This window comes from Danio rerio, chromosome 23 (assembly GCF_049306965.1).
Source record: "Danio rerio strain Tuebingen ecotype United States chromosome 23, GRCz12tu, whole genome shotgun sequence".
NCBI lineage: Eukaryota > Metazoa > Chordata > Actinopteri > Cypriniformes > Danionidae > Danio > Danio rerio.
In genome coordinates this window covers 31,337,399-31,363,983 of record NC_133198.1, presented here as the reverse complement: position 1 = coordinate 31,363,983, position 26,585 = coordinate 31,337,399, and the positions used below count along the sequence as shown (strand labels likewise).

At 35.2% G+C, this 26,585-nt stretch overlaps 1 protein-coding gene across 2 annotated transcripts; it reads left to right on the top strand.

Annotated features, from left to right (window-relative positions):
* Nucleotides 1-1,099: 1,099 nt before the first annotated feature.
* On the top strand, nt 1,100-26,231 carry c1ql4a (complement component 1, q subcomponent-like 4). Of its 2 annotated transcripts, none has more exons than XM_021469991.3 (3): nt 1,100-1,456; nt 2,671-3,335; nt 24,710-26,231. In XM_021469991.3, exons 2-3 carry the CDS (start codon nt 2,802-2,804, stop codon nt 24,887-24,889), a joined length of 714 nt encoding a protein of 237 aa, XP_021325666.1. In that variant the 5' UTR covers nt 1,100-1,456; nt 2,671-2,801; the 3' UTR covers nt 24,890-26,231. The 2 variants fall into 2 exon arrangements, with proteins under 2 accessions (XP_021325666.1, XP_021325667.1); XM_021469992.3 differs by having other exon boundaries at nt 1,853-3,335.
* The last annotated feature ends 354 nt before the right edge of the window (nt 26,232-26,585 follow it).

The following is a 26,585-nucleotide window of genomic DNA, read 5'->3' as shown; positions in this document are numbered from 1 at the left end:
GAGACCATTTTAAAGATATGGGTGATTTTTCAGTATTAAAAATGTACTGTTGGCCATTTTCGGTGTTATTTTATATGTTAAAGATAACTGCTGATAATAAATTGTTGATATAGATTTGTATTTGTATTTATTAGTCAATAGATCAACTGCAATCATGTCAGGTTGATAGATAGCTATAGATTTAATTTTATTGCTACCGATACATTATATATATACATAGCCTATATATTTGTATCCATATATTAGTCAATGACAGACAGACAGACGGACGGACGGGCGGGCGGGCGGGCGGGCGGACGGACGGACACCCGGACGGACGGACAGACAGACAGACAGATAGACTGATAGATAGATAGATAGATAGATAGATAGATAGATAGATAGATAGATAGATAGATAGATAGATAGACAAACAGTCAGATATACAGATAGGTATATGGATGGATGGATGGATGGATGGATGGATGGATAGATAGTTGAAGAGATAGATGGATAGACAGGCAGACAGACAGGTAGATGATAGATAGATAGATAGATAGATAGATAGATAGATAGATAGATAGATAGATAGATAGATAGATAGATAGATAGATAGATAGATAGATAGATAGATAGATAGATAGGAATAAAGATAGAAATAGAGAAAGAGAGCGAGGGAGAGCACAATGGTCTCAGTGTCCTTCACTAATGAGCTCTGAAAGCGAGAGAAACTGAGACACACACACAATGGCCTCGAAAAGTCACACTGCTCCATCCTTTAACCCAAACAGATAGAGATGCTTTACTGAGTCATTTTTCTGTGCTGTCCACAATAATTGTGTGTGTGTGTGTAAATAAAATTGCTTATTTTATAAGCATTATTTCACTTGGGCTGCTGACATGATAAACGATTAACATTTACACCACTTTCCCTCATTAAATGATGATTAAGAAAGGAGAAAACAGCGGCTGCGTCTCAAAGCTCAGTCTATAGCGTGGTCTAGGTAGGCAGCACAGCCAGTGAGAGGAGCGCGGATGAGACGAGATGAGATGGGATGGAGGGAGGGAGGGAGGAGTCGACCGGATGGAGGAATGAGGGGGACAGTGTGAGTGTGTGTGTGTGAAAATCTCACAGGTGTCGGAGTCAGAAGTCCAGCGCTGTTGCTGTATCATTATTTCTCTCGACAAAACGAACGATAAAAGCGGAAGTTTACTTCACGCGTTCAGTCAAGTCCTTTGGAATAAAGGTCAGAAGAGATTGCAACTTACTTAAGTTAACTTAACGTTACCTAATTTGTCTGGTTAGAGCTTCTAAAAAACGACATTGTGTTGGAATAAATATTGGAGTCTTCGTCTGCTGAAGATGCATATGTTCCTCATTCACCGCTAATTTGCTCCGGAACTCAGCAAATGTAAGGACCGACAACACAGTACGATTTTTTTTATCGTAAATATCTTCATTGACATTGAAGTGAGGGTAAGTGTCTCTTTAGTGTACTTTCACAAATATTGAACTATTTACAAATAACTGTAGAATAACTGAAATATTGTTTTATTCATTATTTGTATGAGTTACATTTACGGCGTGTGTGTTTTTATGTGCATATTTATGTTGTTCAAAATAAAAAACAAAACAGTTAATAGCAACTGGCATTTAGGGGTCATTCTAACAGAAAATAAAAATTACTGTTTTAAATGCACTTTGCCTTGGTTATTGCAATAAACAATGCAGACTTTCATTTTGTTGAAATTTCAGATATAACTTTAGAAAATAAGATACACACAGTTGCAACGTGCTTGTGACAAATATAGTTGTAATGTGGACCTGACATAAAATTTCCCTTATTGTCTTTTCATGTTTTTCCTCTTCCAGTTCTGTTTCTGTGGAATTTCCCCAGTCCCATCAGAGCATCTACAGGGCACTTCCATATGTCCCTAAATAAATAAATAAATAATAATAATAATCCAAAGAATCAATACATTGTAGTTCATCAGGTTTTAGTGCAAAGTGTTGGACAAATTTATTTGTGAAAGGAGCATTTGAGTGCATCAATTTGTTTTGACACATCTGTCCGTTGTTTAGCTGGACACCGAATTTTGTTTAGCAGCATACATTTCTGTTTACATTTAGACCGTTATGAACTGGTTGAGTTGTTCAATTGCACATGTTTTGTGGATGAAAACTTGAAGTAGAAAAAAACAAAAACGGGTTGTCATTTGTGCAAAACAGAAACTCAACGCATCTTCTGTGTATTGGAGAATTCATGATAGATCTAATGTTTAACAACAAGAAAACGCATCAGAAGATCAGTACTGTTATTAGCCAAGAAATGACAACACTTTAAACAATCTGTGTTGCATTGTGTTCCAAGTGTCCAAATTTTAAAGGTGGCCAAGAACCACCTTGTGTTCCTGTTATCATTTTTTATTCTTTCCTGTGCCACACCTTTCCACCGCAGCCGCCATTGTTCCTTTTCATTCTTGTTGAACTTCTTTTCGCTCTTCACTCTGTCCTAACCACAGGTCCCATTGCACCCTCTCCTTTCTGTATGCTCCACGTTCTTCTTGGTTTCCTTGTCTCATCCATAAATTCATCTCGTATCCTTCCCCCCACTGGCCTCATTCCTCTGTAGATATCTCTGGTGTGTCTGTTCTTTTGTACCCAAACACATATTTGCTTTCACACTTTAGCGAGTTTTTCTCAAACTCTGTTCACACTGGCGGGCACCATTCCACCCAAAGGAGAGGAGGACTTTCTAACGCTTGCTGCCTCTCGGCTCAGCCGTCGCAAGCGTGTCATAGGAGCGGGTGTGGGTGTGGCCATGGTTCTGATCCTCCTGGTCACCATCCCTTTACTGGTCCACAGCACAAAAGGAGGAGGAGCCGGCACCTCTGGAAGCCATTATGAAATGCTAGGAAGTTGTCGGATGGTTTGTGACCCCTACACAACATCTCAGGGCCAGGAGCTAACCGCTGTTTCACCTGCACCTCCTGATTTTCCAAACCGGAGAGGGAAATCTGGGTATCGGGGACCTCCTGGTCCACCTGGTCCACAAGGACCACCAGGAGAGCCTGGGAAGCCAGGTCCACAAGGACCCCCAGGTCCTGGGCCTGGCGGTTACGTGCCGTCCTTCTACAGTCCTAAAATTGCCTTTTACGCAGGGCTGCGCAAGCAACATGAAGGCACTGATGTGCTCAAGTTTGATGATGTGGTGACCAATGTGGGCAACTACTATGAGCCAAGCACTGGAAAATTCACATGCCCTCTACCTGGTATCTACTTCTTCACATATCATGTCCTGATGAGAGGAGGAGATGGGACCAGTATGTGGGCAGACCTCAAGAAGAACGGACAGGTAAGAATCATTTATCATTGTTTACGCTCTTAATGTAATGCATTTTTTATTTAATGTCATGTCAGCAACCAAGGCTACTTTCATGGCAAGAATATTTGCAAAATAAATATACAATTAAAAACAACAAACAAATAAATACATAAATTAAATAAGATTTTTAGTGTTAATACATGATAACAATTCTAAAATTCTTCCTGTTAAAAATGTTCTTAAGAGAGCTCATGTCATTAAAAAAAGCCTTCTGGAATCATGAAAAGGAGGGCACTCCAATAAAATGTGTTTTACCGTAAGGGGTGTTGTGCAGTCCAAACATTGAGTGGGGTTTTCTGTTCACACTCTTAAAAAAAGTCCAAAAAAGGGTTTTTCAAAGTGAAGCCAAAGAAAAAAGATTTTAGGTTCGAAAAATACATTTTTATTTGTGTCTAAAGAACACTTTTTTTCTCAATAACAAACCTTTTGTGGAAAATTTTCACGGATTTTAAAAGTTGAAATATTCGACTCAATTGCCCAAAGTAAAAAAAAAAAAAATAGTTGTAGGCATTTAATCACCTTCATGAAATTCCAAACATGTACGACTTTCTTCCACAAGATTTTTTTTCCCTGTAAATCCAAAAACCTGATATAATTTCCCAAATTTCTGTTACACACAGGTAAAAAACATAAAAGTAAATGATAACAGAATACATTTTTTGGTTGAATTGCCCCTTTAACTACATTTTGTCCCATTCATTTGGAAATTATGTGTGCAGTTAAATTAAGTACTTTCTCAAACTAGTTTGTCTTCACCCCATTGGGATTCATCTACATGAGTCAGAATACTTGTATTAAAAGCTTTGTACTTTTAAATCATACAACTGAATACCAACATACTAAATAACATCAATTCGAATTGGACAAATTGGAGTTATTTTGCACGGTGGATTAGAAATGGCGACATCAATATCTGTGTGTCCAAATTCTCTCCATATGTTTTGACAATTTAATAACTGAAACAAACAGCACATTTACATCTCACTCATCACCTAAAATGTGTCACACGACTCAGCAGTCATGCTGCCACGGTGTGGTCTTGTGCCAGTTTGTACATCAGATAAATAATGAATGCACAAAAAATATGACAGCTTCCATGCTCAGTCATTCATTCTCTTGATGTGAATTAAATTCTGAATGCTGGAAATGAGCAGGAAAAAAGGACTTTTCTGTAGTGGTTTTAAGTGACTGCATGACCTTTGTGGATAAAGACGCACTCTTGCACCTTTTTATTTGACGGGGAAATCGTATTTTTCTTTTTTTTTACAAACAGTTTCACCCAAGCACACCATAAAATATTTATTTGTATCTGACTGTGCAATGAAAGCCTATCGTTATTCTGTTAAAAAACTCTGCTTTAATACAGTAGACCACCTGTAAATGTGATTAGAGCGATAGTAGATTAAATTGGTCTGACCTGTACAGATCTGTATTGTCATGCAAGTCTGCTTCCTCTGCTAAATCATTCATAACTCTTAGATTGAATCCCCTGCATGCTGTACGTGTCCCCCCTTCTATTGCATGTCCGTTGATTGCTCATTAATTATCTTTTCGGTCCACTCAATTACGTCCATTTCGAACACATCAGGTGGCCCTGCTTCACTCTTCTGTAGGGTCTGAAATGTAATGGAGAAGTGTGCAGGTTAATGCTCACTACTCCAAATAAACTGCAGATGGAATTGTTTGATACTTCCCCGAGTGCACAGTCAACAGTCCATTTGCAAAGCAAGTCTCAATTGCCTATAAGATTTTAAGAGCTCATAGGATGAAGATTTTGCAGCCTAATAGAAAGTACAGAGCATGGAAAAGTGAAAAGGATGCTAGATTTTTTGACAGATGTTAAGAGACTGGAACTCTCAGAAGTGTCATCTGAAAGCAGACAATGGTCCGTTGGGATTAGGAGGTTTATGTTAATTTGTAAAAGGTTATTTTTGAATGCTGACAAAATGATGTTCAAACAGCCAAGCCTATTGAATATTATAGGGCAGTTTCCCAAAGGCTTTGGAGTGAAGAATGAACATTGTGCAATTTTATTTATGACTGGGTGTAGGTTTTAAGACTTAAATATAAAGCGTTCAGCATAAATGAGTACACCCCATTTAAAAAATGAACATTTGTATCCCTTTCTCAGTGAATATGGGTAATTTATAAATGTGCATTTGAACAAAACAGATTTATTAAACAGATATATTTATTAAAATAATATTTTAGTTACAGATCATCTTTAGAAATGGAAAGATAATACAATTAAATTCATGCAAAGTATTGCAAAAACATTTCAACAAAATTGTATATGTTTGTTTCTCTTGATTTTTGCTATTTTTAATTTTTTTTATTAAATATTTTCCCTAACATATACATTTTTGTGAACAATTATTGTAAGTTGTTTTGTTAGATTAGCTCCAGATTTGGCTTCGGTACTGACTAAACTAATGTATATGCATAAATATAATATTGTTAAGCTTCTTATAGAAAATATTAATTAATCCTAAGGTGACAAATTATTAATAACAGATTTCTCTATATATTTCTTTTTTTTTATATTCCCCAAATGATGTTTAACAGAACAAGGAAATTTTCACAGTATGTCTGATAATATTTTTTCTTCTGGAGAAAGACTTATTTGTTTTGTTTTGGATATAATTAAAGCAGCATTTAATTTTTCAAAAGCCATTTTAAGGTCAAAATTATTAACCCCTTTAAGCAATTTTTTTCGATAGTCTACAGAACAAACCATCGTTATACAATAACTTGCCTAATTACCCTAACCTGCCTAGTTAACCTAATTAACCTAGTTAAGCCTTTAAATATCACTTTAAGCTGTATAGAAGTGTCCTGAAAAATATCTAGTCAAATATTATTTACTGTCATCATGGCAAAGATAAAATAAATCAGTTATTAGAAATGAGTTGTTAAAACTATTGTGTTTAGAATTGTGTTGAAAAAATCTTCTCTCCGTTAAACAAAAATTGTGAAAAAAATAAACAGGGGGGGGGGGGGGGTGGAGGCAGGGATGTCCCGCTGAGTTTAGCTCCAACTTGGTTCAACACACCTGCCCGGAAGTTTCCAGTATATCTAGTAAGAGCTTGATTAGCTGGTTCAGGTGTGTTTGATTAGGGTTGGAGCTAAACTCTTCAGAGTGTGGACACCCCTGATTTAGGCGGTTTAATATTTCTGATTGCAACTATATATTTTAAATATTAAAAAAATCTTCAACATCTTCAGTGTTCAATGGTCTGACATACCACATCAACTGTTGACTCAACTTTAAAAATAAAAAGCCAACAAACTTCGGGACTTTTTTGAGTCGACTTAACTTTCAACCCAATTACTTCACTTCACTCGACATAGGTTCAGTGAACTCGAAATTTTAAGTTTTAAACTAACTTTTTTAGTGTAGTTTCTGTATACTTTAAGTTTTAATATGTATACATATTTTGAATAACATACACTACTCTTTGTTTATTGTTTTTTTGTGAATAGATTTGAGCAAAAAACTTGTTTTCATTTTATTTTTTAAATTTAACGGCATTTTGTTTAGTAGCATAATTTTAAGATTTTGTGAATCATGGGAATGAACATTTTCCTTTAATCATTTATTTTTATTAATTTGTGTTTTTCCACCTTTGGCATGTGTGTCTATGTGTATGTGTGTGTGTCAGATCAGAATGTTTTTAATGTTAAAATATAACCCATCCTAAATGATTACATTTTAAATGATGACCCTAAATAAAATTTGAAAATGTCTTACTGGTTTTATTAAACTTTATTTAATTAAAGGGTTTTAAGGGAATTGATTCCTAAAAGTCCATAGTGCTTAGGGGTGCATTCACACTTGACATGTTTAGTTTGATTAAAACAAACTCTGGAGCAAGTTGCCATTTGAACCTTTTTCTAAAAAATGCTGAGTTGTTTTAATCCAATGCTGAGTCAGATATGAACAAATTAAACAGCTGATACTTATCTAAAAAATGCACCCAACTCTAGTTAGTCCACATTTGATTTTATACGTTTTGATTTTAGTTATGATATTTAAGAGATAAGAGATTTAGAGAATTTAAAAATATTTTAGAGTGTAGTCAAAACCAAGCAGATTTTTTAATATTAACCCATCACTTTCTTTGGTTCATATTTTAACCAATTTGCCAGAATCTTTTAAGAGTGTATGGAAATCCCCATTGCAACTCAATGCAGATGTCTGAAGCATATTTCTTCCCAGCAGACACACAACTTCACAAGACGTTAATATTAGGTTAGATTTAGGTCGCCAGCGTTTAAGGACAATGTTATGTTGACATCCAATAATGACGTGAAATGATGTTAATATTTTGTTGATTTTAGGTTGTGTTAGAAAGTGACCAAACTCCAACGTTGAGCCAACATCTTAAACCAGCATCATATTTACGTCAAATACTGACATTTACTCATCGGGTTTGGCAACCAAAACCCAACATCTGATAGACGTCATAGTGGTAACGTCCACGCAACATCAAGCTGTGACATCAGTAGATGTTGATATTTTGTTGTTTCTAAGTTGTGTTAGAAAGCAACCAAAATGCAACATCTGTCCGACGTTGGACATTGACATCAGCCTGACGTCAACTCGTTCATTTCATTTCCAAACAAAATGCAACGTCCCATGAAGTGAGATACAACGCCAAATTGATGTCATGTTAACATCCTGTGGCTGTTGCGTTCTTACTGCAGAGGAATTTCTGATGCTGTTATGTTCTCAAGTGATAAAATGCCATCACACAATGTACACACAAACATTCAGTGTTTAGCCTAGCAAACAGCATTGTTTCAGACGTTACAGAAAGTGTGACTTGCTGCTGAGTGAATACTAAAAAATAGTTCAACTTCATTAACTTTCACCTTCAGTTTGTACTAAAAGAACCATCCTACATGTGTGAACACCCTCAGATAGATGACAAGAGCAAGCAAAATATATCTCAGCTTTAATCCGCCATCTTGAAAATAAGTCTTGACACCGTCATCTTGTATCTTCATTCTGGAGGCCATGTTCAATATGGCACCCCAGTGGGCGTCCCACAAGCTCAAGTGCACAAGTGAATTGTGAGACAAACTGAGAGAAGGACGCAAGGGCAGCCATGACAGTTAAGAGTCTGGCAGAATCGCCCAGGATGCTTGACAGAAAGATCAGGGGAGGAAAGGAAGACAGATGACTTAATAGAAAGCTGCAGACAGTGGGCAGAGAGACGAGACTTTTGGGAGGTTTGTACACATGGACCCAAAAATGAATACAGAGCGAAAGACAGATGGAGAAGCGCCAAAGTGTCATGGATTGACGGGTTAACAAGCCGTCTTTGCGTTAAAAACACTAGATGCTGACATTGGCATTTGTTTGCTGATTATGACTCTCTGTGAATGTTAGGGTGCTAATTAAGAGGGAAAAAAAGTCTGCGGTATCCTCTAGAGTGTGGCTTGCATGTTGTCGTACCTGTGACCATCTGGCTGATCATTGTCTGCGTGCTGCTTTTGACAGCTAGTGAAAGCTGGTCTCTTGGTAGCGGCTGGTAAAGTTGTGATGGTCGGCTTGTTGTCGGACCTCAGACATATGAGGCTAAAGTGTCCCAGGAGTGTGGTGGGATTGTCACTGTCGAATGCTCTGTTAGTTTGCATCCGTTGGTTATGTCTGAAACAGAAATGATGGAGTCAAGTCAGCAAGACCTAGAACTATACATTTTAGTATTCTGTATAGGGATTACTTTTCAATTACTGTAAGATTTTGGAAGTTTTTAGAAGTCATTTTATATATAGCTATTAGGGTTGCATAATATAAAAAAATCAGACATCCGATATTTAGTATTTCTGTGATATATATTGCGATATAAGCACAATTTCACCTAAATTAAGTAGCCCTATTTGTAAACAATGAATTAATTTTCAATCGATTGGCAGGATTTTGTAGGGAAACAAATCATGCATGAAATGTAATATGTAAATTAGGGCTGCAAGATATTGAAAAAATCTAACATTATGACATTTTAAAAATCTATAAATATTTTGATGCATTTTCACTGGTCTGTGCTATTTGCAGTGCATTTCTGTATTTGCATGTGTTGTAAATATTTTTTATGCAAAACAATCTATAAATGCAATCAAGAAAAAGATACAATTGAAATAAAGTGCTTTATCATTTTCCAAGTCTAACAAGATTCAAGTACAGATAAAGATAAAAATAGTTCAATAAAGTTAATCATTGTTAAAGTCACAAATGGTACAATTTCTTATGCCTGAATGCTTTCAAGGTCATTATACAATACCAGGCATCAAAAACACATGCAAATGATAAATTATAATACAAACTCAACATTGGAAATTCTGCGATATGACTATTGCGAATGATCAAATTGCAGTATTGATACTGAAATAACATATTGTTATTACAGCCCTAATGTAAATATTTGTAAAGAGTAAAATAAACAGTGTTTTATGGTCTTCAGGGTAGAGTCAAAGCATATTCAGGTACAGAAATTGAAAAAAAAGTAAAACTTAAAATAGCACTGCAAAGACTTTACTGTTTAAACCATTGGTTCTCAACTGGTTTGGCCATGGGACATACATTTTTACATGGTCATCAAGCCGTGACCCAAAATTTTAGGAACTATAATACAATTTTAGGAATTATACTTAATTTGTATTTATTTGTTAACATAAACAAGTAGTGACAGATAAATCATAAGAAATTCCCCAAGACTTACAAATAAACACAATTTTATTGCTGTCATTTAACAAAATGTATCAAATTATAGAAATATCATAAAGTAAGAACAACAAATACTGTAATTAATAAACTGTTAATAAACATGTTTTCTGGTTTCTAAGTATCGTTTTAATTTAGAAGGTTTCATGCTCTCTTATGAGAGCACATCACTACATATGACACTGAGACTTTAAGTCTTTTTTTGTCGTCAATATATGTATCCATACTTTACATATTCGGGGTCGTACTTGCGCTTCAACATATTTGTTGCTATAATTAAAAGAAGTTTCACATTTCAAACGGTAGGGTTGTCGAGCACGCATTTCAAAATAAAAATCCGGAATAAGCAAAATAAGTAAAAATGTAACTTTTGTTGTTTTTTTTGACCACACACTCCGCGACCCACTGAAAATGTTCCCGTGACCCACTTTTGGGTCACGACCCACCAGTTGAGAAACACTGGTTTAAACAGTTCAATAAAATTCTTTTCTATTAAATGTTATGTCTGAATGCTCTTAGCGCTTAAAAACATGTACAAATGATACACTTTTACTCCAATTAGGTTAAACTCTACAGTAACTCCACAAATGTCATGCATTTTGAACTGTGGCTATATAATTCCAAATTTTCAATATAATAATATATAATCCTAAACTGTACAATCCCAACTCAACATTGCAGATCGATATATTATGCAGCCCTAATAGTTATGGAAACAAAATGTAACCGCTTGAATAATCTTTATTTATAGTTATGCATTTGAAAAAAAACATTTTTTTTTATATTCTTTTACTCTAGCTACTGATTATATTTCATATTTAATTTAAAACAAAATAAGTATTTTTAGACTAAATAAAGGACCAAGGTTTTAACTTTAGATAATGTTGGGAATGAATATTTGGGGTTCGCAATCATTTGTAACTTTTTATATTTGGACTAAAATTTTTTTCCTGCAAAAAAGCAAATATACAAACATTGGAATTTTGGAATAAATGTTATTAGAAATGTATAGAATAATAAAAAAATATATATTTTACTCTCCCACATTTATTAAATCCAGTAAATATATAGTGAAACTAACAGCAATCTATCTATTTATTTATTTACATTTACACACATAAACCTATTTAAATGTGTCTGTAATTTGAAATTGACATTTTAATGGACATTAAAATAGTTACAACATTCTATTTTACATCAAAACATTAATATTTGTTTTAATTACATACAGTTGAAGTCAGATTTATTAGCCCCTTTTGAATTTTCTTTTCTTTTTTAAATATTTCCCAAATGGTGTTTAACAGAGCAAGTAAATTTTCATAGTATGTCTGATAATATTTTTTTCTTCTGGAGAAAGTCTTTTTTTCAGCTAGAATAAAAGCAGTTTTTAATTTTAAGAACTATTTTAAGGTGTTAGTCCCTTTAAGCTATACATTTTTGATAGTCTACAGAACAAACCATCGTTATACAATAACTTGCCTAATTACCCTAACCTGCCTAGTTAACCTAATTAACCTAGTTAAGCCTTTAAATGTCACTTTATGCTGTATAGAAGTGTCTTGAAATATAATTTACTGTTATCATGCCAAAGATCAAATAAATCAGTTATTAGAAATGAGTTATTAAAACTATTATGTATAGAAAATGTGTTGAAAAAAAACTTTTCTCCGTTAAACAGAAATCGGGGAAAAAAAAAACATTTAGACCTGCATTTAAATCTGCCTTTTAATGTAGGATTAGTACATTTTTGTTTATTTGAATTTAAACCCTATATTCACACTCTTTTGTGTGATACCAATATATTACAGTAAACCTAGATGGAGTTTTGAGGAATGCAGTAATAATTCATTTGTTCAGAAACAGATGGAAAAGATTAGTGGTGTGATCATAACTGTGCCCTCTTCAATATTTAATGAGGCCATCTTCATTTTTCTTGTAATTAATTTGGTATATTGCCCAGTGAATCAGATTCAGGCAGAAATTTCATCAGTGCATTTAGCCACTATATCACAGCACCTGCTACAACTGAAGGCATTTCATAGAGGAGATTTTTACTTGTCAAATCCCACCCTCAAAAAAAAAAAGAACAAAAAAAAGAAAGAAAAGCTCAGAGTCGTCAGGGTCAAAAATTGCACATCATTTAATAATAACTTCTAATTATTATGCTGTATAAGTCAGATAACTTCTGCTGTCTGATGGAATCACTGCATGTAGGTCTATAAACCTACGAAGAGATTTGTTAAAAGAATATGATGCTGCTAGTGCTATTGCTGGCGTTTTTATTGTGCTTGTTGAATAATGAGTTGTTTGCCTTGCTAATGCAAGTTAAAATATGACACCAAGGTCATACATCATCTGTGATTTAGAAGCTCCATGTCTTCTTCCTCATCATTAATGCGCCTTGTGCTGTGAATCTTTAAATTTATGGCCCATCAGATCCCAAAATCTTAGTCTGAAGCTGTTCAAAGCAGACTAATGTACAGTCCGTCCTCTCTGTTGCTTAATCGTTCCACCATTTCTTTTTTTCCCCCTTTTTCACCTGTCACATGCTCTTTTAATAGACCTCCAAAAGGTCGAGCTCTTTCACACGCTAGTGTTAAAAATGCCATCGCCTGTCTGTTAATGACCAGTACCTGCTCTAATAAATGTCTCTCGGTGCAGTGACATGTACATAGTCCGGCAGAAATATAATGAGTGTCTTTGGAAGTCTCTAATTGTAGTAATCTTCAATTGCAGCACGGCCTGTAATTAGCAAATAGTTTTATGGGAGATATTATTATCTGATTAAAAAAAATTGGAAAGTGGAATGCATATATTACATACTCATTAAAACTTATCTGCGGTCAGTAGCTTAAAGGAGACGATTCCCAACATAATCGATAAATCATTTATGGTGTGTTCACCCTAGTAGTTTGATTCTCCTAATAAATGTATTAATTGATACTTATTAGTTGATACATTTGGGCCTGATTGCTATAGTTCACCCTGTTATTTTTCAATCTGAACCTAAAGATATATAAAATAAATAAAATGGCTTTTATAATGTATATTTTGTGAAGAATATCAAAAGATGTCGTGAAGAGCTAATGAAAAAGGAATTCTGAAATCTGTCATGAACACTAACAAAGATTTGCTGATGGGTTTAATTATAATAGGCAGATTTGCATCTTGGATGAAGAAAAATAGAGCTTTCTCGCCTTTTGTGGTCACAAATTCTCTTGTTTTTGCTTTGCTTAAATATATTTGATCCATATGGCCTTCTGTGTCTGTTTGGATGCAAGCCTTTGGGCTTTATTTTAATGGTCTAGGCACAAAGTCTAAAGTGCATGGTGCAAAAGCATTAAGGGTGTCTCTAAACCCACTTTTGCTATTTTAAAGAAGGAAAAATATGGTTTGCACTGCGGCCCATGGTCTAACAGGTTGTGCTTATTCTCTCAATGAGTTATGGGTGTGTTTTGAAAACAAACCAATCAGAGTCTCATCTTCCATTCTCTTTAAGTGACAGTTGGATCGTGCCATGGTGCATTTGCTATTTACATGGCGGACTTTGTAAGTAGAAAAACTGAACGATTCACTAGCGAGAAAAGAGTTAAAGAGACCATCTGCAGCCCAGGGATAAGAAACGAGACTCCTCTAATCGGTCTCTTTACTTGCTCTTCTCTTTCTCTCTTTTGTGGCTAAGGAAAGGGTGTTGTACGCACTCCACTGAAGACATTAATCAGCCTATATATTTAATGTTGTTTGTTAATAGCGAAGATTTGTTTCAAAACTATTTCTAAATTCAGTTCTAATTTCCAGCAAAAGAAAAAAAGTTCCAGTTCCTCACAATAGCAACGCGCCAACAAACATGTCTTGCGCCTGGTGGATGATAGGGCACTGTATGTTTTTTCACATAAACGACAATAAAATGTTTAATAAAACCTTCCAAGAGTTCACTCGTGACAATGATCACTCGTATGTAATTACAAACCAGGCCTAAGATATACATATACATTTAAAAATGTGTGGGCATGCGATAATCAATGAGATCCAGTGTTGTATTGAACCCCAGCTGTCATCGAAATATTAGTTTTATACTTGTTTGATAAGTTATGAGTGAATATTGGGAGTGAATGGTACATGAGCAAGTTTTGCACCGGTCTCTTGGTTTGGTACGCAGAGAAGTTGAATGAACACGTTGTTGTTTTGCATGTGCAGAACTTCTCTTTCACGAGTTCACACTTAGCTAATGCTTGAATAAGTAAAAGTGTATTTAGCATGCTACCCCTAGTCTGAGCCCAGGTATAGGTCTCAAGAACTCTCCTGCTATTGGATTTAAGAAGGAGTGGAAGGAGTCAGGACGAAAGGGGGGTTTTGTCGAATAAGGATGACAAAGATAATGAAGGCGGACTATTTATAGGCATTTGAATGCGTCTGATTGGTTGGTTAGTGATTGATAATGCGAGACCACCCATGGTCAGTAATAGCACATGATCCTCTCAAAATTGTTCATAAAACTACACATGTGTGAACTACCCTCATTTCCCGCAATAATAGTCCAGTTTGTTAGTAAATGTGTGATTTTTCATTAACTTGTGATGCAATTTATTAAGAAATGTAAATTTTAGCAATCATCTATTTATTATTTTGTTTTAAATTATTCAAATATTATGCTGCTTCAGAACTCCAAAATCAGTACACCATGAGGTTCCTTCTTGTGCAAATGGTGCCTGCAAAGTCATTGTCTAATAGGGTAGGGAATAGGGAACCTATGAGCTGCCCAAGTTTTCAGTTGCAGTCAATAACAGACTTTTTTTTTTTAAATACACACAATCCGTTCCTCCGCTCTACTGTCATTTTTTAACCATTAAACCCCAACTGCCTGTATTCGTACAGTGAGGATAGCTACAGTATGGTCACTGAGCTTGTATCAAGTGTATCCTTGGTCCATTAGTATGCAACGCCACTCTCATACAGTATGCCAATTAAGCACAACTCTCAAAAGGAGCTAAACAAATTTTATTTTCCCTTTGAGGAAAAATGGCGCTATTCAATAAACGTTCCATTTTTTAGTCTTTTCTCTCCCCTCCCTTGTGCTCGGTCCCTTAGGTAAGTTTAAGAGCTAGTTTTCCATTGTCTCCGCTCTAAGAGGTCTGTATATCACCGAGAATGAATCCTGTCAGTTTTATTACCACCGGAGCACAGCACCACTGATAAAAACAAGACTTCATATACCCTTGCATCTCGCTGCTCTCACAAAATAGCCTTGCTTGATCAGTCTGTTATCCTAACCTCCCCCTCCGATTTTCTCCTTCAGCCCTTGACTGTCTCCCAGCGCTCGCTTCTGCTTATGTACAAAATGCCCCCCGCTTTATCCTTCCCCTCCCTGTAATGAAAAGGCCTGGCAGAACAAGCCCCCAACAGGCCTGATGGTCCCTGCTCGCTGCCGGCGTTGAGATCAAGTCAGCGTGGCGTTTCACAAGTAGTCGGCTCTCATGTCAATATCCATCTCCAGTGCAGTCAGCGGTAATCCTAAAATGCCTCTTTTCCTCTGCCTCCAAGACAAGCTTTCATATCACTTATATTTGATAAATGCCGGGAAGCATCTAACAAGCAGACTTTGCGGGAGACGTCTAAACCCCGGGTGTTCCGATGCAGTGAAACCGACCCTAAAAAATACAAGACGAGAATCAATGGGAGTGTAGAAAGGTCTTAAACGGTCTTCGCCGGATGTCTGCTAATTAAAGTGACCGCTCGCGTTGTCGTATTGAACATTGGGGTCTGCTGGAGGGAGAATTTGCCCCTTCGCCCAGTTAGCCAAAATAATGAGGAGAATGACATACGCTTGGTGTCGATAAGAAGAAGAGGCCAGGCCGTCACTGTCAGATGTGAAATGAAGCGCGTGTCGTATCGATCACCTCACATATTTACATTTTTCATTGAAACTGCAGTAACATATCTCTGTGAGGAAAACATAATTGTTGCACTGATGTCCGTTCAGTAACATGTACTGCTGATGGTTTATGCTTACTTACAGTATAGATTACTGTGTGGATGGCTGTAGAATTGTGAGGCCGCTAGATCTGGATGTGAAAGATTATGTAGTTGTCTCCGTTTTTTTTCTTGTGTGTGTGTGCGCGCGCGCGCGCGTGTGTGTGTGTGTGTGTGTGTGTGTGTGTGAGTTATAGATGAAAAAAAGGTTTCTCGAGGCACTGGTAACCCAACACAACTATCTGAGGCAAACACATCCAAACTAAACAAATATCTTTAGGTGAAATAAAAGACATTTACACATTTAGAAATATAACTGCAGATCTCTAATATGTACTACACGGCAAAAATGATTTTTTGCTGCTTGTTTAAACTACTTATTTAAAATAAGCTTTTTTGGGGGGGCAACTTAATTGTTGTATGTTCAATCCACTTAAATTTATAAAGTTAATTATGTTAACTTAAATAGTGTTGGGGCAACATGAATGATTTGTGTGGACCTAAGCATTTTTACAGTGTAAATGGCAACATTTATTCAGTTTCTTAAAACTAAAGTTTCAGCTTTATTTATCTTTTTAATAAAATTTATCATTGTCATCTTTAAATATAATTATAATACTAAAAATAACTTATTTCCCAGACCAACATCTTGATATACCATAATCTATTTATTGCTTTTTATCACTACAATCATAACCATTATTATTATTATTATTATTATTATTATTATTATTATTATTATCATCATCATCATAATGACTATTACTATTTTATCAGTATACTAGTTCAATTTTATATTCATATTCATGTTAAATTTATTGTAATTAAACTACTAATAAATACTAGTACTACTATACTAAATAAACATTACTGGCTGCCTTACATTTATAGGTTGAGTTCAATTAACCTTCATTGTAATCTAAATTACAATAAATTGACTTTAAACAACTTGTGTAACTTAAAAAATGTATTAATATCACATGGCTAATGTCTAAATCAGGGCAGTCAAATGCTGACAAATGCTCCACAGAGGTGTACAATGTGGCCTGATGGATGATTCGAACAGTAATATAAAGTCTGCAAAAAAACAATGAACCATCACAGAAGTTCCAATAGCTTATACTACAAATACCATTTAAAACCATTATAAACCATCACATTTTAACCATTAAAACCAGTGCATTTTAATGGTTTCTAGTGAGTTTTGGGACAAATATCATTAGCCTTTCATCACACCCCCAATAAACTACAAGGTATAAGACTCATTATACATTAATAAATTATATCATAGTTAAATTATAATAAAACCAATGTAGTTTGCATAATAACTAAAAGCATTAAATATTCTATAGGTTCTGTAGCTACTATAGTACTTTATAGTACTGTAGTTTATACTTATAGTCCTCAGTTATATAATATTCTGAATAAACATTACTGGTTGCCCTACATTTTTAAGTTCAAGAGTCATTGTAACCTTAATTACATTTAATTAACTTAAAACAACTCGTATTACTTAAAAAAAATTAGGGGAACATGATTCATTTGATTAAATAAGATATAATTTACATTAAAACATACACTCAAAAAATATTTTTGCTGCTTGTTCAAACAATTTTAGGTTAAATTAAAATTAGGTTAAATTAGGAGTTTTTCATGGACAACTTAATTGTTTTATGTTCAATCAACCTACAACTTAAAAAAACATTAAGTTAACTAAATCAATCTGTGTTGAGACAAGATAAAGTGATTGTGTGGAAACTAGCATTTTTTGCAGTGTATAATGTCATGACGTATTGGACTTGGCGATAAATATTTATTATAGTTTACTGTAACAAAGAATAATTACTATTATTGCAGTTGTCTTTAAGACAGAAACTCCCTAATAAATATTTTACTACTATTATTTTAAATGGTAAATGTTGTGAATATTATTTTTTTATTGTTAATAAAATAAAATAAAAAATAGATTTTAGATTAAATGCTATTTTGTTCCAGTATGTTCACTAGTTAATCACTAGTTGATCACTAGTTAAATTCATATTTATTAGTTGCAAATCACAGCCATGCATGCCTCTATTTAAATTCTGGACGATGTACAGGAATATTTCTCAAATTACAAATGACAAATATCTATCACTGCTATCTAAAATCAATTTAAAGCTGATATATTTGTCCTGCAGCACTGTGTCGTAAACCTCCCTAACATCATTATACAGATTGTTATTCAATAACGCATCTAAATGGCTGCAGTCTCCGGTCAGGACGTGATGCGGATGTTGACAGTATCGTGATGGTAATGGAGTGGGGTTATTAGATTATGGATATGGTAGGGAGTTTATCTTTGTCTGGGGTCAGTCTGTGTTTTATGCGGGCTGTGGTTGTGGGTGATTCTCAAGGGGATAACATGCCTAATAAAACAAGAGGCATTTGAGTGAGTGATGGCATGTTGTATGAGGATGTTTACTGACACTATGCATATCTTAGTTGTTTTTTTTTTTTTGTTGGACAGACTCGGTCCGTATGTTTAGGAAACCTGACAGAGATTGAGTGGCTATAACACGGCCGAGCAAAACGCCTGACAATCACTGTCTGTTACCTGACATCTGTCTGCTACGAGCGCCTGCATTTTGCATTTATAATAATGGAGAATATACTAAAAATGACGACGGAATATCACATGGATAATGTCTAAATCAGGACTGTCAAACAAACGATCCACGGAGGTGCGCAATGTGGTCTGATGGATGATTCGAACAGTAATATAAAGCCTGCAGAAAAACAATGAACCATCACAGGCAGTCTATTGCTTGCACTACAAATACTGTTAAAACCATTACATTTTAACCATAAAAACCAGTGCACTTTAATGTTTTTAGTATGTTCAGGACAAATTCTATTAGAGTTTATTGGTTTTATCATTCCCCCAACAGACTACAAAAAAAAAGTTTCACTTTTTTCACATTTTTTATGTTACAGCCTTATTGCAAAATGGATTAAATTCTAAATCCAAAACTCAAAATTCTACACATGATACCGCATAATGACAATGTGAAAAAAGATTTTTTTTTCAATTGTTGCAAATTTATTAAAAATAAAAAACCTGCAAAATCACATATACATCAGTATTGACAGCTTTTGCTCAGTACATTGTTGATGCACCTTTAGCAGCAATTACAGCCTCAAGTCTTTTTGAATATGATGCTACAAGCTTGGCACACCTGACTTTGGAAATGTTTGCCTATTCCTCTTAGCAGTACCTCTCAAGCTCTATCAGGTTGGATAGAAAGCAACGGTGTACAGCCTTTTTTAGATCTCTCCAGAGAAGTTCAATAGGATTTAGGTCTGTGGCTGGGCCACTCAAGGACATTCACCGAGATGTTGTAAAGCCACTCCATCAATATTTTGGTGTGCTTTGGGTCAATGCCCTGCTGGAAGATGAACCGTAGCCCCAGTCTGAGATCAAGAGCACTCTTGAGCAGATTTTCATTCAGGATGTCTCTGTACATTGCTGCAATCATCTTTCCCTCTATCCTGACTAGTCTTCCAGTTCCTGCTGCTAAAAAATATCTCCAGAGCATGATGCTGCCACCCCCGTGCTTCATTGTAGGGATGGTATTAGCCTGGTGATGAGCAGTGCCTGGTTTTGTCCAAATGTAACGCCTGCCATTGACTCCAAAGAGTTCAATTTTAGTCTCATCAGACCAGATAATTTAGTTTATTATGGTCTGAGAGTCCTTCAGATGCCTTTTGGCAAATTCCAGGTGGGGAGTGGCTTCCATCTGGCCACTCTACCATACAGGCCTGATTGGTGGATTGCTGCACAGATGGTTGTCCTTCTGTACGGTTCTCCTGTCTCCACAGAAGAACGCTGGAGCTCAGACAAAGTAACCATCGAGTTATTGATCACCTCCCAGACCAAGGCCCTTCTCCCCTGATCATTCACAGATGCCCGGCCAGCTATAGGAAGAGTCCTGGTGGTTCTAAACACTTACGGATGATGGAGGCCACTGTGCTCATTGGAACTTTCAGAGCAGCAGACATTTTTCTGTAACTTTGCCCAGCTTGGTTTGTGCTTTGACATGCACTGTCAACCCTGGGACCTTATATAGACAGGTGTATGCCTTTTTAAATCATGTCCATTCAACTGAATTTACCACAATTGAACTCCACTTAAGCTGCAGAAACATCTCAAGAATGATCAGTGGAAACAAAATGTACCTGAGCTTAATTTAGAGCTTCACGGCAAAGGGTGTGAATACTTATGTACATGTGATTTTTCAGGTTTTTAATTTTTAATGAATTTGCAACATAAAAAATATATAAAAATATTTTTTTCCACTTTCTTTAATTGTCATTATAGGGTATTGTGTGTAGAATTTTGAGGAAATTAAAGAATTTAATAAGTTATGGAATAAGGCTGTAACATAAAAAGTTTTAGAAAAGGTGAAGCGCTATGAATACTTTCCGGATGCACTGTATAGTCTAAAGTTATAATAAATAAATTGTTATTCTGAAAAGTATATTTGTTGCAGTATTTTATTCAAGATGCTCTGGAAATTAGGATGGTAAAAAATGTCAGATGCTTGGGGTGTGTGATGTATATTGTCTGCTATATTATAAGATATTGCATACGGACCCTGAGCATGTGTCAAAAATTCATTTTAACATGGAAAATATACCTTTTATAGCATGTTTGTGTGTTGTCAAAACAGTGTGTTAGTATGACCATGCTATCCACATTTCCTCCAGAGTTTTATGTAATTTCGGGTGTTTCATTTGTTCTGCGCTTTCACTTTCATTCAGGAACATTTCATGGATGTCCGACGAGATATTTGATGAGAGTATGAACTGCTGGAAGAGTGTTGTTTTGATGGAATTTGATACCGCATGCCGTATAGTAAAAAAAAAAAAAAGTCTGTATTTCGTGAAGCAGGTGTCTGTGGTCCTTTACTGACTCGGTAGGTGCAGAGAATAGTGTCAAACAGCCTTGTGTGTATGAAATATTCTGTCACAAAATACGGTGAAAATCCTACATGACGGTAATAGTTTGATTGTGGTGTTTAAATGTCTGTACTGCACTTTAATAATATGACTGATATCGGCATACTCCACATGTCTTAATACGATTTCTGTTTAGTTCGACTATGACCTTAATCTGATTAAATTAATCAAAAATCGCTGTTTACATGGTTCTAAATTAATCAGCTGTCCTGAACAATTAATTTGAACGAATGATTCAATTGATTGCTCGTTAAGGCAGGATCTTGCTTCTAGATATTGATTGTTTTATTTTAATAATCATTTATTTATTAATCCTTAATGGATATTTATGTTTTTTTCAATGTATTTGTGTGATGATAATAATGTCTTAAGGTTATTTTTTCATTCATTCTTAGTCCCTTTATTAATCTGGGGTCGCCACAGCAGAATGACCAACAACTTATTCAGTACATGTTTTACACAGCAGATACCCTTTCAGCTGCAACCCATCACAGGGAAACATTTACACACTACGGACAATTTAGCTTACCCAATTCACCAATAGCGCATATCTTTGGACTTGTGGGAGAAACCGGAGCAAACCCACGTCAACATGGGGAGAACATGCAAACTCCACACAGAAACGCCAATTCACCCAGCCGAGGCTCGGACCAGCTATCCACTGCGCCCCCGCATCACCCCGGGTTAGGGTATATTCATGGGGATTAACTCAATAACCCATTGATCAAAGACTGTAGTAATAAAAAAAAATCATGTTTAATTTTTAGTTTGTGGAAAATAAATTCATTTAATTAACCCCCCCCCCCCCCCCCCTAAAAACAACAAATAAAAAAAGACATTTAAAATGTTTAAATAAAATTAATAATTGTTACTATTTTGTACTTCCGCTAGTATCCGTAGATAAGAATCTCATTGTGAGAAATTTATGTCAGCAAAATAATAATAAAACAAAAATAAGATTCTCTGTTTTGACTGATATTGTTGTCCTCTGTGATATTGTAATTACCCTTACCTGCCTAGTTAACCTAATTCACCTAGTCAAGCCTTTAAATGTCACTTTAATCTGTACGGAAGTGTCTTAAAAATATCTAAACAAATATTATTTACTGTCATCATGGTAAAATAAATCAGTTATAAAAAATTAGTTATTAAAACTATTGTGTTTAGAAATGTGTTGAAAAAATCTTCTCTCAGTTAATCAGAAATTAGGCTAATAATTCAGGGGGTCTAATAATTCTGACTTCAACTGTAGATATATTATAATTAAAATTAATATAGATTCATTCATTCATTCATTTTCAGCTTAGTCCCTTTATTATTCTGGGGTCGCCAGAGTGGAATGAACCACCAACTGATCCAGCATATGTTTTATGCAGCGGATGCCCTTCCAGCTGCAACTCATCACTGGGAAACATCCATACACACTAATTCACACACATACACTATGGTCAATTTTAGCATGCCCAATTCACCTATAGCGCATGTCTTTGGACTTGTAGAGGAAACCGGAGCACCCAGAGGAAACCCACACAAACACAGGGAGAACATTCAAACTCCACACAGAAATACCAACTGACCCAGTCGAGGCACGAACCAGTGACCTTCTTGCTGTGAAACGACAGCACTACCCACTGCGCCACCGCATCGCACTAATATAGATATATGTAACTAAATACAGTATTTGTTTTTCACCTGCTCCTTAATTGCATATCTATGCAGGAATGTTGTCAGTCTGACCACATGACTAATCTCAATTTAAAATGTTAACAAACAAGTTTGAGATCCACTGCTGAGAGTCAATACGGCTGATCTCTCAAGCTGAATTTAAATGAGTGTGAGTCTCCAGTAAACAGTCTCGTCGCGCATTGCATGATACGTGCATTTGCGATCAAATGCAACAGGTCAATATGAAGAAGGGATACCTGGTACAACTTTAGCATTATCCATATAGGTGTATAGACTGTCCTGGATAAATACAAGAGGGTACGATTGTTTTCCCATGGAGGTGGAGGTCAGCAGGTTATCTAGAGCTTCATCTTTTTAACCCCACCAGTCCCTCTTGTCAAACAAGAAGTAGCATTTAAAAATGACTTGATTCCGTTTTCAGACAGAAACAAAACAAGGCCTTTTATGTCAAGAGAGCATGTTGAGCATGTTTTTAGTCTTACGCAACCTTTAATGTCTTCTAGTTTTTCATTTAGTAATATGATTAAAATGGATTAGTTTGGATAATGTTATGGATAATATTTATTTCTGTTAACAGGAAAATTGTTAAATAAATGACAATTTATAATGTTTTGTCAGTTTATAAAACGTTAAAGTGATTTATAATTATTATTTATAATAATATAAATCTTTATCTGTTAATATATATTTAACACTGAAATATTTATTTTTATATATATATATATATATATAAATAAGAAATTATAATAAGAAAATGAATTAAGGAATAATATAATTTTTTTATCTGTTACTATATTAAGTATTACTATCTTTTTTTTTTGGATATCTTTTAATAAAAGTGGTTCAACAATAATTTATTTATTCACCATATTTGTATTATAAGTATTTTAACATTTATGCTATTGAGTTATTAATAAATCTAAATCCGGAACTGTTCATTTTTTTTTTTACATTTAATAATTTCATAATAAATCAATTACTCATCAATTTCATCTTTCATGATAATAATAAATACTGCTGAATGCAATCTGAGCTTTAAAGGTCATGAAACACATTTTTGGAGATTTTATGAATCTATATTTTATTAAATAATTTATTGTTTGTTAATTGTTTTTAAGATTTTTCCAAACTATTTTATTCTTCCATGCAGTGCGATGAGGCTGTATTTCGGTACTGGTGGAAGGCGTGCCTTAGTGTCCCACCAGTGCCGATATACAGCCACATCACACTGCTACAAGTGTGATATCATGTTTTTACAACAGTTTGACTGCATACTCCTGTGTATAAAACATAAAATCAAACACGTAGTCTCCAAATCCTTTTGTATGAGGAGCTTTGCTCTTCCCTCATGCCTTTACATCTGTAGCTGACGTCAAAACAGCAGAAACCGTTGCTAATTCACCAACGTCACTTTAGAGCCAGTATTTGAATGATTCTCTAGCGTAATGTTTAAGGTAATGACAAAACAGTTGATTTTGCTCAAATTCTCAGATTTTAAGGCTGAACGGCATGAAATGCCATCAGTCTACAGAGATTTCCCAGTATTTCTCGGTTGCAATCGGAAGATCATAATAATTAACCCTGAAAAAGCCAAAGCAGCACAATCACTACCTATTTACTGTTGTTTACGATAAAGAAAAATGCTAAACACATGCGGGCATTTCTTCTTTCTTTCTGCTTTCTGAACTAGAGAATGAGTTATATATAGATAAAGTTATAGTTGCAATGATACACTGAACAATTTTAATAACAACCTGCATTGTTTCATAATCCCACTCTAAATGCTATCAAAAATTCAAAGTATATCACACTTTCCTCTTGGGTCAAATGATTATCACTGCATTATAAGCAATAGTTTTAGTTCTTTACCTACATTTTAGATTACTGGAATATGGTGGCAATCTTCTGTTTGTCCTTCCTCTTACCGTGTCTTCATTTGTCCTGTGTGTGTGTGTGACAGGTGAGGGCCAGCGCTATCGCCCAGGACGCTGACCAGAATTACGACTACGCCTCCAACAGTGTGATCCTGCATTTAGACGTGGGAGACGAGGTCTGTGTGCAGCTGGACGGAGGCAAAGTCCACGGAGGAAACACCAACAAGTACAGCACGTTCTCCGGCTTCCTCATCTACGCCGACTGATGCTGCTCTGATGAACTGTGAACGAACAAACACACACGTTCATACAGTTACACACACACCCAACAGGCTTGAAGGAAGCGGACATGGTTTATACCGAGCAGAAGGGCTTTACAGACACGATGGCAACCAATTCCTTTTGGATTTCCGACATGCTGTTACTCCCAGATATAAATTGAGGCAAGACACTGCAGGTTGAATAGAGTAGGAAAATGAACAGTTATCATCATACAGTACTTTCCAAATTGACTGATTGCATAAGAAATTGCATTACGTAGTTTTCTGAATTAAGCTCGTTTAAATATGTAAATAAAAATGCAAATATCTGTGTTCATTTGGATACATTTCTAGCAAAAAAAAAAAAATCTGAACATTGGTCAAAATCAGGTTTAAAATTTGCAGTTCTTTTTTTTTTTTGACAGATCACAGCAAACATTTTTGTATTTAAAAGAAGATGTCTAAAAAATATGAGCTTTAAAAATATATATTGTAACTGAAATCTACAGAGGAAAGTACTTCCAACTGAAACTGAATATTGAGTAGGGGGCGGTGCTTTCTTTTTGTGCTTCCCTTATAACAAACTAGTGGTAAAAGGGGCGTGGTTAGGAATATAGTAGCTGAAGCCGTCCACACAGAAGCAAATGGTCAGACTTTGATTGAAGATTACCAAAACAAATTCAGCAGATCATCTTGCATTGAATAATTGTTTACCTAAATAATAACAATGTGCGCTATCAAAGTAAACATTGTAAATTTTGATTTCACACAGACTTTAGAAGTGTTTTATTTCTCATTTGACAACGAAAAGCCCAAAAGCCCAAAATCTCAATATTGAAAGGTGCCTATAGTGTTTTTTCCTGCAGTCTCTTGCCTTAAAAAGCATATAAATATGTCTATATTTATCCTGAACAGCGACGCGCTCATTTTTTCATGTGTGTACTTGTTAGTGTATTTGTCTCCATTTTGTGTGTCGGTCAAATCCAGTCGCTCTCTGTAGTCAACATGCTTTATGGTGAACTGAGCTGCATTTACACATGGCTGGACTTGATGCAAAATCAGCACTCATTAGATGCAGTCGTGGTGCAATATAGGCACGTATATATGCGCACGCACACGGCTAGTGATTAATCCAGGTCCTCTTGTTCAATTCATTTAACTTCAAGTGACTGTTTTGGTTGTCTGTGTGGGATTGGAAATATAGTCGGAGTATGTGAAAACACACACAATGACTTTCCAATCAGATGGATTTCCAATCACTCGAAAGAATCTGAAGTGGAGCAGAATGCTAATGTATTGGTTTACATTGATAAGGCTCTTGATTTCAGATTAAATCCATTACATTGTGTGAGCTTATCTTTTGAGTGACTTTTTTTAGTCCTTTTTATAGAGGAAATAAAGTGCTCTAATAAAACCACAACTACTACTATGTGAAAAAAAAAAACTCTTAATTATATCAACATTGTTACATAATTATTCATATGATTTATTGATTTTCACTCTGGGAGAAAGTGAATTTTAAGATGCTGTAAAAATCTATATATAATTTTATGTGATGTCTTTAAAATAAATATATTTAAAATGATCAGATTTAAGACAAGGAATAAGATGGTCAATACATTTTCGCAGTCATTAAAGTTTGCTGGTATAATTTTTTAAAACCTGCTTTATGGGTCAAAGACGAGACATTCCCTTTCTGGAT

Coding starts and splice junctions, on each gene's coding strand:
- c1ql4a (XM_021469991.3), top strand. CDS start 2,802: ATGGTTCTGATCCTCCTGGTCACCATCCCTTTACTGGTCCACAGCACA. Junction 3,336..24,709: donor ACCTCAAGAAGAACGGACAG/GTAAGAATCATT, acceptor TGTGTGTGACAG/GTGAGGGCCAGCGCTATCGC.